This window comes from Gopherus flavomarginatus, chromosome 2, assembly GCF_025201925.1.
Source record: "Gopherus flavomarginatus isolate rGopFla2 chromosome 2, rGopFla2.mat.asm, whole genome shotgun sequence".
In the NCBI taxonomy this organism is placed as follows: Eukaryota; Metazoa; Chordata; order Testudines; family Testudinidae; genus Gopherus; species Gopherus flavomarginatus.
This window is the reverse complement of record NC_066618.1, coordinates 135,600,915-135,615,884: the sequence shown is the minus strand read 5'-3', so window position 1 is coordinate 135,615,884 and position 14,970 is coordinate 135,600,915. Positions and strand designations below refer to the sequence as shown.

The following is a 14,970-nucleotide window of genomic DNA, read 5'->3' as shown; positions in this document are numbered from 1 at the left end:
AGACCTGCCTTTGGAGGAATGCTATGAGTCCTTCTCATGAAATGAGCTTGTTGCAAGCTCTGAGCTGTGCTTATGCATGGTGGGGGGTATGCTGCTTGGCATCCAAAGTGGATGATATGGGTGCCAGGTCTCTCTGCCCCAGAGTCGGTACTGATGCACACATGGTGCCAGTTCCATGGTCCCATTTTAGATTTCTGCCTACTAGAACCAGAGGCATGGTGTCTGGTTACCAAAACACTTACTGTATATAGCCTCCTTGTCTCCAGCGGAGGATGTCTCTTCTCCAAGATCATATAAGACCTTTAAAGATTGCTTCAAGAGACTTAATTCCAAAACACACATCTCTCAGTTTTCAGGTGTGAGACAAGAAGTGGCAGATGAAGCACTTGTTGGGTGATATGCTCTTCCAAGGGAGAAAAAAACACCTGCTGAGACCACTGATTAAGGACATACGACTGTCGCACAATGGACTAGATTTAAACCCTGTGGGTTTACAATAGGCCATACTGGCAGTCGGTGTGAAGTGCCTCACCCTTCTGTACGGAGATGTTGTGTAGGAGAATCTCTTCGTACTTTTTTCTGTACGTGAGCAATGAAAGAGAAAGTGAAATGTTATTTCTTCACAAAAGGGTTAAGATCGAAGCTCAAAAAAACTATAACCCATAGGACACTGTCCAAGTTCCATCTCTGTCATGGATAGTAAGAGAGAACTGAAGGAGGGTCGCAGCCACTCCAACCTTTATGCCCTCACATAGGAGGGTTTTCAGGGTGGATTTATTTATATTTCTTGCATGGATTAAATAGCACCAGAGAGGTACACATTAATTTTGCTCATATTTTCCAAAGAGTCTATGGAAGAAGAAAGCAACAAAAATTTCATTCCGAACAGATAAACATAATGGAAAGCAAAACACAGAAACAGGGACAATAGAAATTGCTATTCAGAGTCAGCTATATCATTTTTTACCAAGCGAAAGTTGTATTAGTGCAGTAAATACAATTAATTGCAAAGGCATATTCTCAAGTTGCAATACACGTTCAAGGATTCACTGAACAATAATTTGTTCTATATAAATTTTCATGCATCTCCGCTATGCACACATTTATGTATCAAGTAATCCATAATGCTCCACTTTCGGTATCTAGCCAAAGAATACATTTCTTCCATATTAAAAAGGCTAAAGTAACAAGCCACATAAATGATATTGGCTGTTTACACTTACAGTAAGTACCCAGCCGTAACAGTCCATGCTCGTACCAGACCTTTCAACCACTGTCTCGTGTGTCCTTGTTCAAGCAGAGCTGGTAGCACCACCTGAAGCAAAAGCAGCTCCAGAGAAAGTTCACTCACTGGAGCATCACTAGAAACAATGGGAAAGAACGAGGCAGCAAACATATAAGGACTATTCTAAATTTTTATGAATTTCCTACAAACCTTTTAACAAACCAAAACTATTATAACCAAATATCTGACTAAACGAACAGCAATGGCTAAGTAGGATTCCATCACAGACAATTCTTAGACTTTAACAGCCAAGATTTTTTAGTAGTGTTTAGGAATTTAATGTAATCAGCCAGTTTTATGAAAAGTCTTTAGGAAAGATATCTTCTGTTATTTGAAGTGTTCCAAAAACATTGTAAAAACAAACAAGGAAAAACAAACAAACTAGGGCTGTCAAGTGCTTAAAAAAATTAATCACGCTTAAAAAATTAATCACGATTAATCACACTGTTAAACAATAGAATACCATTTATTTAAATATTTTTGAATGTTTACTATATTTTCAAATATATTGATTTCAGTTACATCACAGAATACAAAGTGTACAATGCTCACTTTATATTTTTATTACAAATATTTGCACTGTAAAAAAATAGTATTTTTCAATTGATCTAATACAAGTACTGTAGTGCAATCTCTATCATGAAAGTTGAACTTACAAATGAAGAATTATGTACAAAAAAAACTGCATTCAAAAATAAAACAATGTAAAACTTTAGAGCCTGCAAGTTCACTCAGTCCTACTTCTTGTTCAGCCAATCACTCAGACAAACAAGTTTGGTTACAATTTGCAGGAGATAATGCTGCCCACTTCTTGTTTACAATGTCACCTGAAAGTGAGAATACGCGTTCACATGGCACTGTTGTAGCCGGTGTTGCAAGATATTTACATGCCAGATACGCTAAAGAGTCATATATCCCTTCATGCTTCAACCATCATTCCAGAGGGCGTGTCCATGCTGATGACGGGTTCTGCTTAACAACAATCCAAAGCAGAACAGACGATGCACATTCATTTTTATTGTCTGAGTCAGATGCCACCAGCAGAAGGCTGATTTTCTTTCTTGGTGGTTGAGGTTTTGTAGTTTCAGCATATGAGTGTTGCTCTTAAGACTTCTGAAAGCATGCTCCACACCTCATCCCTCTCAGATTTTGGACGGCACTTCAGATTCTTAAATCTTGGGTCAAGTGCTGCAGCTATTTTTAGAAATCTCACATTGGCACCTTCTTTGCATTTTGTCAAATCTGCTGTCAAAGTGTTCTTAAAATGAACATGTGCTGGGTCATCATCTGAGACTGCAATAACATGAAATATATGGCAGAATGCGGGTAAAACAGAACAGGAGATATATAATTCTTCCCCAAGGAGCTCAGTCACAAATTTAATTAACTTTTTTTTTTTTTTTTTTTTTTTTTTAACAAGCATCTTCAGCATGGAAGCTGTTCTCTGGAATGGTGGCTGAAGAATGAAGGGACATACGAATGGTTAGCATATCTGGCATGTAAATACCTTGCAACACTGGCTACAAAATTGCCATGCGAACACCTGTTCTCACTTTCAGGTGACATTATAAATAAGAAGCAGGCAGCATTATCTCCCGTAAATGTAAACAAACTTGTTGTCTTAGCGATTGGCTGAACAAGAAGTAGGAGTGAGTGGACTTGTAGGAGCTAAAGCTTTACATTGTTTTGTTTTTGAATGCAGTTATGTAACAAAAATTGCAAGTTACACTTTCAGGATAAAGAGACTGCACCTCAGTACTTGTATGAGGTGAGTTGAAAAATACTATTTCTTTTATTTTTACAGTGCAAATATTTGTAATAAAAATAATATAAAGTAAGCAGTATACACTTTGTATTCTGTGTTGTAACAGAAATCAATATATTTGAAAATGAGGAAAAACATCCAAAAATATTTAATAAATTTCAATTGGTATTCTATTGTTTAACAGTGCAATTAATTTTTGAGTTAATCATGTGAGTTAACTGCAATTTATCAACAGCCCTATTCCTCTCCACCTCCACCCACAGCATGATGATAACCTACGGGGTAACTAGCCTATGGGGTAAAACTAATACTTTGTTCAACTTCTACATGCCTGAAAGCAATGTCAAAGTAATGGTGAAAGTGGTACAATGGTAATGGTGAAACTGGTACAATTATGCCTTGTCTACACTAGCACTTATTTCAGAGTAGCAGCCGCGTTAGTCTGTATCAGCAAAAAGAACAGGAGTACTTGTGGCACCTTACAGACTAACAAATTTAGTTGAGCATACACTTTTGTGGGCTAAAACCCACTTCATTAGATGCATACAGTGGAAAAATATACTTAAGTTGGCAAATCTTTTATCGCTCCGGGGTGTGAAAAAACACCCCTCTGAGCGATGTAAATTTTGCTAGCATAAGTGCTCTCCAGCCGACACAGCTACCACTGCTCGTTGAGCTGTTTTATTATGTCAATGGGCATAACGTGGCTACACGAGCACTCTTCTAGCAGCACAGCTGTATTGGTACAGCTGTGCTGCTGTAAGCTTGTAAGTGTAGACATGGCCTTAGAGAGGTACGCAAGGAAGACTCTGTCTAATCACACGGAGACCAAAAACATCTTTCAGAAATTAAAATAAAAACTTACCTGTAGAGCATGACATTATATGGAAGAAAATTAGGCAACAGATACTTAATAATACGTATAGGAAGCCAAAGCATGAGCAGGACAATTGACCCAAAGACGATCTGCAACAAGAAAATTACAAATGCATATTGTATCTACAAGACTCACATGAAGCCTTATTTTTTATATGGATGGGCCAATGAAGATGTAAACCATCTGCAAAGGTTCTGAATGAAAAAATGGTATGAACAAAGGTCCATGATTAAATTAAAACCTGTTCCTCTCAAATTTTGGTAGTCTATGTTCCATAAAGAGAAATAAATGTATAAACTAGAAGAGAAAGTTGTTTAATCTCTGAATATATAAGCTGTAATTGATCATCCTTCATGGGGCCCATGGTACCGCTGCGAGTCTGATGAAGGTTCTGAAATCATTTCAACTCATACCTTCAGAGAATGATAATTAGGCAAGCTTCATTTCTTGATTCACAAAGTAAAAACCAATTCCATTATATTCTGCTAACCCACGCATTTGAGAGCTTTAAAAAGAACTATATGTTGGACTAAGTTTGGGTCATTTGATGTGGCACATACATCCTCGATGCAGCTAAAGCAGTGTGGCTATAAGATGACAAAAGGCCAATACATCCTGCTGTTTTCTAGAGTCCTAAGCATGACTGACCAGCACTCCTCTCCAGATGGCAGGGAGAAGGTCTTACCCTCAGAGTGTATGCTGAGCACCACTAGGGTGATCCAACAAGGTACAGAGGCTGTTGATGTGTTAACAGTATACCAGCATCACAGTATCCCATACAGCAGTCTGTTTCAAAGGTATGCAGTCTTCAGAGCCTGTATCTGCAAAACCAGTGCCAAAGCAGGCCATCTGAGATGTTGCCTTAAAGGCCTTCCAGACAGACATCAGGGTGAACATCTGGAAAGTGCTTGGGGAGGCTAGGAAAGACTTTGAGTATTTCCCCAATAATTTAACAACCTACAGCTACATCTGGTAGTAGATACCACTGCCCAGGCCATTATGGTCCACCCCAAGACAGACCAGAAACATGAATCAGACCCATCGCTACTGAACTGAGACCCAGAATGTTTGTTGCAATAAATGGCTTAGACCAACACCGTGACCTCAAGGGATCTCCTCCACCGTCCATAGTAATAAAGTAACTGTTGGCCAGTGATACAAGCCGTCGTGGCTTTAGCACAAGGGGAAGATTTGTGAGTGTCTGTACTAGACAAACATTTTAAAATTTTTAATTAAAAATTTTTCACCAGCATTTCAGATAATCTGAAGCGGGGCATGTGTTACAACTAACACCTCTGAAGAAGTAAACTTCAGCTTTATTTTAGTAACTAAAAAATGAACACAAATCAAAAAAGTAAGTTAAACATGCTAATATTGAAAACGGCAGCTAGGCTAGCACTGTATTTGCAACAACAAGAAAGAAATGAATATAAATTATTCAAGGACAAGTCTGAAAAAAGTCCTTACCACTGATAAAATAAACCTCCTGAGATGTCTATAAATGGGCAAGTGAATCATTTCCTGAACTGGATTAAAATCTGGATCATTCAAATTCCTCAGAAACCACAGGACACCAGGTCTCAGTACCTGAAACAGGTATTTACATTTGAGTTTAAAAAGACAAAAATGCAAGCAACGTAAGAATTATTAGCATGTTGTCTAATTAACAGAGTTAGATTTCTGTTGGAAAAAAGGTGTTAGAAGGCTGTGAGATATAAATATGAAGAACTTTTCAATACAAGAGTCAACAATGAGAGGTACAGAAGAACATTGCAGAGCATTACTACTAGGCCAAGTGGAAACATTTTAACTGAAAATCTTTACTTTCAAATACATTTCAGTTTACAGATACAAAGAAGTACTTAAGCAAAAGCAGCATTCATATTAAAAACTCCTTCGCATGCAATCGGCTAGCACCCTAAGGGTGTTCCCATATTCACTCGCAACCAGCACGATTGTTCAATTTTTAAGGCAGAAAAATTTTGAAGTCTGATATGTATTAAAAGAATCATAACAGAAACACAGATTGGGAAGAGCTAATGAACTCTTCAGTACATAAAGTTGTTCAAATATATTTTATAATCCCCTCACCTGAATAAGAACTTACCTCTCTCAGTAAGAGAATGAAAGATGCAAAGTAAAAGACGTAAACCATTCCCACTAACCAGTGTAGGAACATTGTGGTACCAGGGGCAGACTGAAAGCTCAACTCTCTGTCTTTCAAAGTAGCATCAAACATTTCCTACACAAAAAAGTACATACGATCAACGTTTACCAAATACTCTTCCTTGGTTGTCCATTTAATTTACCCCCGTTTGTATCTAGCATATATTACATTTAAATAATCTCAACTGGTTGCAAAACTATAAATATTTAGAGGAGCATTCAAGAAAACAAAAATGTCTATTTAAGTCATAAGTGCCACTGAAAACTACACAGTTCTTACAACATACTTATAGCACCGACACTGGAGATGGCAAATAGTGACATATTTCTCTGCGCCACATAGTTTTAAGAATGGGAAGGAAACTAAAACAAGGAAAACACTAACATTTAATATGTAACACTACAAAGCATACCAGCATGAGCATATCAGCTCAGACTAAACTGTACTGTACATTTATTCTCATTAGAAATAGAGTATTTTAATACTGAGAGCAAAATGGTTGCTTTTTCCCATATAAGCATTTAATAGTAATCTCTTATATTAGCTTTTGGGGAAGTGCCATTTTAAAAAGTTATGATAATTTCCCCTTCCTTTCACCCACACTCCCTAGACCAAGGGTCCTCAACCTTTTTCTTTGTGAGCCCCTCCCCCTCCCCCAAAATGCTATAAAGTTCAACTGGCCACCTGTGCCACAACCACGGTCTTTCTGCATATCCAGTATATTAAAAGCCACTGGTATTCAGGTGTAGCACACAGGGCAGTTGCCCAGGGCCTCATGCCACAGGAGGATCCACAAAGCTAAGCTGCTTGGGCTTCAGCTTCAGCCTCAGGTGATGGGGCTCAGGCTTTGGTTTTCAGCCCTGGGCCCCAGCAAGTCTCTGGTTTATTTCAGTGGACCTCCTGAAATCTGCTCGTGGGCTTCCAGGGGACTCCAGATCCCTGGTTGAGAACCACTGCCCCAGACTACAATAAAAACAGTCTCTCTCATATGGCATTCAGTACACAGAAGGAAAAATTCACAGTAATGCCACAAGATGAACCATGTATGAATTTCCCCATAGGCAGCCAAATAGAGAAAACCAGTCATGGAGTTGCTGGTAAGACAATTAGCATAGCAGAGAAGGGACTTTTCACAGTGTCTTGTAACTAACTGTTTCAAAAAGTATAATGATGGGGTTTTTTGCTCTGTTTTAACAATAGATTGTAGACTTTAATTGCCTTAAATACAGGAACATAGACTTTGTATTGCACCGCGCCTTAGAACAAACTACCTTTGACCTCTGAAACAATGAAAGTATTAAAAAAGCGAAGAGATACATTTTCTACAAGTACAGTTTATATCCATTTTTTTTTCTCCAGGGCAAAAGACCTTTTCCCTCAGAAAAATAAAACAGTGTAAGACTTAGCCTACATTCCAATAATTTCTATTCTTACCAAGGAGCATATATCCAGCCACCAGCCACAGATAAGGGGGAACACACCAATTTCTACAACCACTAATAAGGAAACCTTCAGGGAAAAGGAAAAAAAATTACTCAGTAACTATGAATAAATCACTAACAAAATTATAGTTGAATACCTTTTGCTTTCAGAAGACTATAATTACCTTAACAACAATATAGCAGACCCCCAATAAGTGACGGGATCTCTGGAATTTTACAAGCGCAGCCAAACCCTACATACTCTGGTCAAGGAAATATACTAAATGAAATAAGAGGACCAGAAGAGTATGATACAATTCATATCAGCAACTGTGCAATCTAGATTTTATAGCAGGAAACTCTGGAAGAGTCAAACACTAATGTGAAAGTGTGAATACTACTGCTGGGGTCCTAATCTTGCAAAAATGATGATGATTTTGGATGCTTGATTTGAAACACCTTAAAGGGACCTGCTTACCAAAGTGCTAAGTATCCATCCTCTGAAAATCAAGCCCTCTTTCAAAGGCATCTGAAGTTGGGGACTGAAAACTGAGATACCAGAAATCACTTTTGAAAAAATGTATGCAGGAATATTTACCACCAAGAGTTTAACAGCGCAGTTACAAGTCTGGAGGTCTAATGTAATATGCATTTTAATGGAGTCTGAGAGAAATTCTCATCTCTTCACAGCAAAGCTAGAGAGTGTGTTCATTATATTTTGGGAAATTTAATCCCAGGGTTTTAAAAGTATTTAAGTATTGTGGTGCTCAGGATTGCAATGCTTAAGTGATTTAGGAACCTAAATATACTTTTTTAAAGGCGATTTAGACACTTAGGAGTTTAAATCCTATTCACTGTCAATGGGATTTAGGCTCCCGAGAGTCTAAATCACTTTCAAAAATGAGATTTAGGCTCCTAAATCATTAACGTGTTGCAAACCTGAGCACAATGCCTACATATCTTTAAATTCCTGGATAACAGTCTCCTTTCAGTAGGCCAGAGAATCTCTAGAGAGACATGGCATCAAGTACTTTACTGTGTTTGTACAGTGCCTATCACAACAAGGCCCAACCTGACTGTGGCCTTTAAGTTCTACTGCAATATAAAGTGTTAAATAGCAAATAAATTTACTCCTTCAAACAGAAATCAATTTAATCTTCTTAAAGCATACACAGTTTAGTCTGTGACCAAGTTTCTTCAGACTTTCAAAATTCTAAGATAATGGTAACAGTCACTTCAATCTCTCCAGCACAGCAAAGCAAATTGCTGCCCAAGAGCAATTCAAGTTGCACAAAGCTCTGAATGCCACTGGCCTGGTGCAGAAACCAAGGAAGACATACTTAGGGTATGTCTATACTGCAGTCAGGAGGTGTGACTGCAGCATGCGTAGGCATAGATCAACACTATCTCAACAATAGCAGTCTGGTCATGGCAGCATCGACTACAGCGCAGACTAGCCCTCCAAGTATGCACCCAAAGGGTCAGATGGGCTTGTATTCTGGCAGCTAGCTCATGAGACCGTGGTCACACTACTATTTCTAGCATGCTAGTTCAAGCAGAGGTAGCACGTTTCTGAATACCCACGCGGGCTAAACATATCCTGAGAACCTCCCTGAAAAAGGAGAACTGATGTAGATAAGCTTCCCATCCCATGTGGCACAAATCCTAGTTATTATTCTGTATGCCTATTTCTATCTCTGCTGCAGCTGTGTAGCCCACAAGAAGCCTACATGTGGAGAGAAATGGATGGCTCCACACCTCTCTATCAGACTAGATCACAAAACTCATAATTGCAAGCCTTGCCAGATCACAGGGGCACTCTTACTTTCCCAATCATGACTTCATTTCCGCAAAGCTTTTAAGTGCATTTCTCAAGTTTAACGTTGAGTGCAGTCCCTAAAACTGCTGCAAAATTCTTTCTGGACTATTATGGTGTATGCTGAACAAGGGACACCCTTTAGCATTTTAGTGGCTAGTGAAGAGGGCGGAAATATTTGTACCACACTGCCTCTTTTTTTTTTGGCTGACCTCCAGAAAGGGATCTGCCATTCAGGAAGAAAGCAATGCAGTTCATCTATGGCCTTGTGAAATTTTATCCTGGTTAGCTGACAGTCAGCTGGGGAAGAAGTTGATTTCATGCTAAGACCTCTTCAATGTCATTCTCATAAAACAGACTACCATACGTAGAAAACTAGGCTGAGTGAAGTCTCAAAACTGTTATTGTTCTGAATATGCAGCCTGTTTTGAAATTAGGTCTGGATGGTCAAGCACTAATTAAACAGATTTTATCCAGATTTTTACCTAAAACAGCCCTTTTTAGTTTGTTTCATCTTAAGAACAAAGCGAAAAGAGAAAGAAAGTGCTCCTGCTTCATTTCTAACCCTGATCTCAACATGGTTAGAGATAATGATCCACAGACAGAATTTAAGACAGAGTCACGCAACTACTTATGAAAGGATACATGACAAACAATTAGAGTTATTGCTAGCTGCACATAGCCAACTATTGTTGTGATTAGGCCTTCAAAGTGAGATGCTTGAACCTGAAGAAAAAAAAAAGTTATTTTAAATATTTTCCATTCAATTTTAGTTAGTTTTTATTCCTTAAAAAATTCAGTCCTCTTTCAATATTAATCACAGAGTCTACTTGGGCAGATGAGATTTGGAACTACAAGGTTCCTAGGCTGCTTTATACTACAACATGAGTAGGACAAATATTTAATCAATAAACTCTCTTTACTAATCATTTGGCATCCTAAACAAATAAGTTTGCATCCACTAGAAAAACCACATAATGCAAAGCTGCCAGCCTTGCAGGACGAGCTGCCATATATCCTACTCCTTTTCCTGGCATTCACTAATAGTCATTTATGAAGCATTATACCCCATGCAATCAAGGAATATCACAATAAAATAAATTAGACTTTATAAAAATATAATATTAAAAAGCCAAATATAGTGACCTTACAAAGGGGCAGTCTTAGACAGGGATTAAAATAATGACTTTGGGGGGAGGGTAAACAGTTAAAAACAATGAAAGGTCCTAGAATGAAGACACAGACAACATCCCAGGCTGTTCTGTTGTCCTAAAGTAAAAATCAGGGGTTCCTTTAAAACACAAAAATTTTAAATTGCACAAATTTTTAAGAATTTAAAACATCAAAATTATAAAATAACCATACTTACATAGTCCTCAAAACCCAGGCCAACAACAGAAAAGTGACCAATGTGGTAAGGACAAAAAGCTGGAAAACATGAAGGAGAATGGAGAAAACGATAAACATTGCTCTATCAAATGCAATGTGAGACTTTTGCCGAAAAGTCTCTGTTCTGCGGCAGTATTTTGAATTTTCACCGGTTTTACAAAGTGGACAAAAAAATAACTATCCATCCAATGCAGTTTGAAAATTTGGTTATAAAACTTGACATTTCTGTAGTACTCATGATTAATAAATCACATTACAAACTTTTAAGGTGTAATGTAGCTCAAGACTCATTTCTCTGAATTTTTTTTTTTAAACTTGCAATATTACAAGTAACCTATGATTACTATAACTGAAAAACGGGAACAATGATTTTGCTCCTTATTCAGCTTTCATTTGACAGTGCTCTGAATCAGCTTTATTTCCTAGTTTCATTTATTAGCTTGATAGAACTCTTCTACGCTGCTATAGGAATCTGCCTGTATGCCCTTCCCCAACCACTACAGAAGAGTGGAGCTGCTCTTTCATAGATCAGTTGGATGTTACTTTCCCTTTTAGTAAACATAATTTAAGAATCTGACATTTGAAACTTAAGAATTTAAAGATTTGGGGATTGTCGAGACAAACGCAGTTCCTGCAGAAGTCTGGGAAGTGAGCAAAGAAGCAGATATATCAGGGGGAAGGTAAAACACACTCCAACGAAGGAGTCAGGAAAGGGAGCTTTTAAGAGGTTTGTCACATTTTCCCAGATCATTGAGCCAAGGATGGTATCTCATTCACAATCCTAAAGATTCCTCCCATCCACTCCCAGAGTTTAGGAAGGAAGCAGTCATGAGGGAGTCTTCTTTTCCCATATTTGAAGATCTCATATTATTGACTCATAAGTAGTTAGGTGCAGTAGGGTCAGGTATGCTCTTAGGGCTTGTCTACATTACCCACTGGATCGACAGGCAGCAGCGGTCGATTTATCAGGTCTATTCTAGATGAGATAAATCGACTGCCAAGCGCTCTCCCGTTGACTCTGGTACTCCACCAGGGCAAGAGACACAGGTGGAGTCAACGGGAGAGCGTCAGCCTTTACCGCAGTGAAGGCACAGCAGTAAGTAGATCTACGTATGTTATTCACGTAGCTGAAGTTGAATGATTTAGCTCGACCCCGCCCTCCCACCGTCCCCCTTCAGTGTAGACCAGGCCTTAGTCTCCCTCAGGTCTCCTATTAGAGCTAGGAGAGAAAAGTCTGAAGCAGAAAAGATATCAGTGTTCCCCCTTGGCATCTCTTCTTGTGCTTTCTTCTAGCCCTCAAAGCAGAAAGAGGAAGCAAGAGCTGGAAGCTCTCATTCCCTACCTCGATCCGCTCCACTGTATCAGATTAAGAGAACTGGAGATTGCCTACCCCTTAATCTGTTCCATGTGACTACCTGGAAGATGGAGATGGAAGTCTTTAGTCCCTAGTCCTGTCTATTGGGATCAAAGAGCAGGAGCAGCATGCCTGGCAAAGACTCTTCACTTGTCCAAATCCCTTCTATCGAATCAATGGCAGTAGGTGATGGCAGTGAGGAAGGGAAAGTATGGAGCTCTTCACACCTCAGGATCTCTCAATGTGGCTTAGTGAGCATAAGAGGCAAATGTGTAAAGTCAGGGAGGAAAAAAATCTCCACTTCTCAGGATCTCTCCACAGGAAATAGGAGAACACACTGAGAGGAAGGATCATTCTAGAAGCCCCTACAAAGTCAAAAGACTCAGGTTTAGACCTGCTTAAGTTGCAAACAGCAGAAAGGGGAGAGAACCACCTTAAAAGCCGGGACCATGGATTAGGTACTGTTTTCAAAACTACTTTTAGTTTCTTTTTTTTCTTCTTTTTTTTAAAAACGGGCCCAACTTCTGCCTGACAGTCCCACTGGAAACAAAGTGTGAACTCCTCATGATTTCCCTGTGAGTATTTACTCGAGCTACAACAGACTGGTAACTATAAGACCATCTGCAGAGAGAGAGAGAGTGTGTGTCTATGTGCATATGCTAAATTGTTACCGTATATACTCAGTCATAAGCTGGTTTGTTTATAAAACTGACCTCCCCCCCAAAGACAGAGAATTAAAATTGGAAATTTTTTATGACCCATTCATAAGCTGACCCTATAACTCAGGGGTCGTCGAACTTTGGCTCCCGGGCCATCAGGATAAGCTGCTGGCGGGCTGATATGGTTTGTTTACCTCGAGCATCCACAGGCACGGAGGTAAACTTAAGTAAACAAAGTGTCCTGGCCTGCTAGCAGCTTACCCTGACAGGCTGGGACAGCAACTGGTGGAGAAATTTGGGGAGGGGGGGAAAGAGACTGGGGGTCAGGGGAGTAACTCCTGTGACCAACCCTTACCCCTAGCCTGGGACCCGCACACTCTCCACATCCCATCTCTTCCAATCTTAGCTGGGGCGAGCCAGGGGAGGATGTCTCTGGCCTGGCCGGCTGGGCAACACAGCTGCAGCATGCACCAGTGGGCCTGGCGCCGCAGCCACAGCCTGCTCTGGGGGCGGGGCCAGGTGGTGCAGCCGCAGCCTGCCAGCCCCAGAGTTGCAGCTGCTTCCCAGAGGCTGTGTGGAAAGCAGCAGAGCACTGTGGCCAGAAGCGGAGAGACTCTGGCCCTGACTCTTCCCTTCTGGCTGTGCTGCCTCTCCTTCCCTCCTCTGTTGCGGGGGGAGGCGCTGTGTCCCACATCTCCCTCTCTATACTCGTTCAGAAGCCGACCCCCTTCTCTGATGCTTCTCTTTTTTACTAAAAAAATTTGGCTTATGAACGAGTATATATGGTATATTTTCAATAAACACGGCATATTTCCTTTTCCCCTGAAAAGATCCCCTGTGCTTTTTATAAGCATAACATAATGAAACTGACAACAAACTGGGACAATTTCATACTGTTACTTGGGAAAGTATTGAGCAATAGCAGAAACAGTTATGGGATTTATTGATGGGGAGGACCACCCCAAAAAAGGGCGGCTTCAGGGAAAAGTGGAGATATCTTTTCATGGTCTCCTCACAACATCAAGGAGGCTCTGAGAACAGAGCAGATTACTGGATACCTTCTACTCTTTACAATAACCAGCACCACTCAAGAGGAGGAGCAGCTAGATGGGATGCACCTTCAAGTTTATCAAAATTTGCTAGTCAGAGGCTGATATGAAAGATGGACTCCTCAAGATCCCAAGCAGAGTTTACCCCTGAGGGAATTCTGTGCCAAAAAAAAATAAAATTCTGCACACAATATTTTAAAATTCTGCAAAATTCTGCAAACGTTGTCAATATTTAAATGTGGCTCCAGCATGGCAGTGGGGAGCACAGGCCACTGGCTGCACTGAGGTAGGAGATCACCCTGAAGCCCCCCACCCAGGCACAAGGACTCGGCAATGAGGCTGCACCTGACCCAGATACAGGGCAAGAGCTGGGCTTGCCCCAGAAATACCTCAGTGCCCTGTCCCTTTGCGCCAGTTGTGGGTGGGCAGGCTCAGCCCAGCAGGATCCAAGTGTGGAGGGGCTTCGTGTGGGGGAGATCCAGGTTTGGGGTGAGAGATTTCCTGTGTGGGGCAATCTGGGTGTGGTAGCTCAGTGGGAGACCTGGATGCACAGGGGCTTCTTGGGGAGTTCTGGATGCAGGGGCAATGGGAAGCTGCAGGGGATCCAGGTGAAGATGGATGGGGCTCAGTGGGGGGGGTGTCTGGGTGGCTCAATGGGGGGAGGGTCTGGGTGCTGGGGGAGTGGGACTTGATGGGGTGGGAGTCCGGGTGCAGCTGCTTGGGGATCAGTGAGGGGGGATCTGCGTGTGGGGGGCTCATTAGAGGGGTCCAAGTGTAGGGGGGTAGGGTTTGTCAGGGTGACAGTTTGATGGGCCTGCTTAAAGGAGGAGCTCCAGCTGCTGCCAATGGGTTGCTGCATGCCAGGCTCCCACTTCTCCCCACAATTGCCCTATCTTCTTTTCTTCCCCATCTCATCCCTCTTCCACACTGCTCCATGCCTCCTTCCCCTCCCTCATTCCTACATTCCTTGTCCCCTGCCCTATTCCACCCCCTTCCTTCCCCACTGCCTCTTCCCCCCACCCTTTTCCCTCATTTCCCCCTACCTTCCTTACCCAGCCCGACCGCCAGCATTTACCGTTGCACAGAAAACAGGAAGGCTTCCAGCACACAGAAGTGGGAATGACTGGCACTAGGACCCAGGAGGCAGCATTCAGCTGCAGAGTCAGTGGAGCTGAGATGCAGCCTCCT

General features: G+C 41.0%; 1 protein-coding gene across 2 annotated transcripts in view; it reads right to left on the bottom strand.

Annotated features, from left to right (window-relative positions):
* Nucleotides 1-14,970, bottom strand: part of MARCHF6 (membrane associated ring-CH-type finger 6) — a 124,934-nt gene that overhangs the window by 47,052 nt on the left and 62,912 nt on the right. For both annotated transcript variants that reach the window (XM_050937412.1, XM_050937413.1), the window contains exons 11-18: nucleotides 10,701-10,759; nucleotides 9,977-10,057; nucleotides 7,701-7,769; nucleotides 7,529-7,603; nucleotides 6,035-6,169; nucleotides 5,395-5,514; nucleotides 3,916-4,016; nucleotides 1,224-1,361 (exon numbers count right to left, since the gene is read on the bottom strand). In XM_050937412.1, the coding sequence (XP_050793369.1) occupies nucleotides 1,224-1,361; nucleotides 3,916-4,016; nucleotides 5,395-5,514; nucleotides 6,035-6,169; nucleotides 7,529-7,603; nucleotides 7,701-7,769; nucleotides 9,977-10,057; nucleotides 10,701-10,759 (778 nt within the window). The remainder of the gene's footprint in view (nucleotides 1-1,223; nucleotides 1,362-3,915; nucleotides 4,017-5,394; nucleotides 5,515-6,034; nucleotides 6,170-7,528; nucleotides 7,604-7,700; nucleotides 7,770-9,976; nucleotides 10,058-10,700; nucleotides 10,760-14,970) is intronic.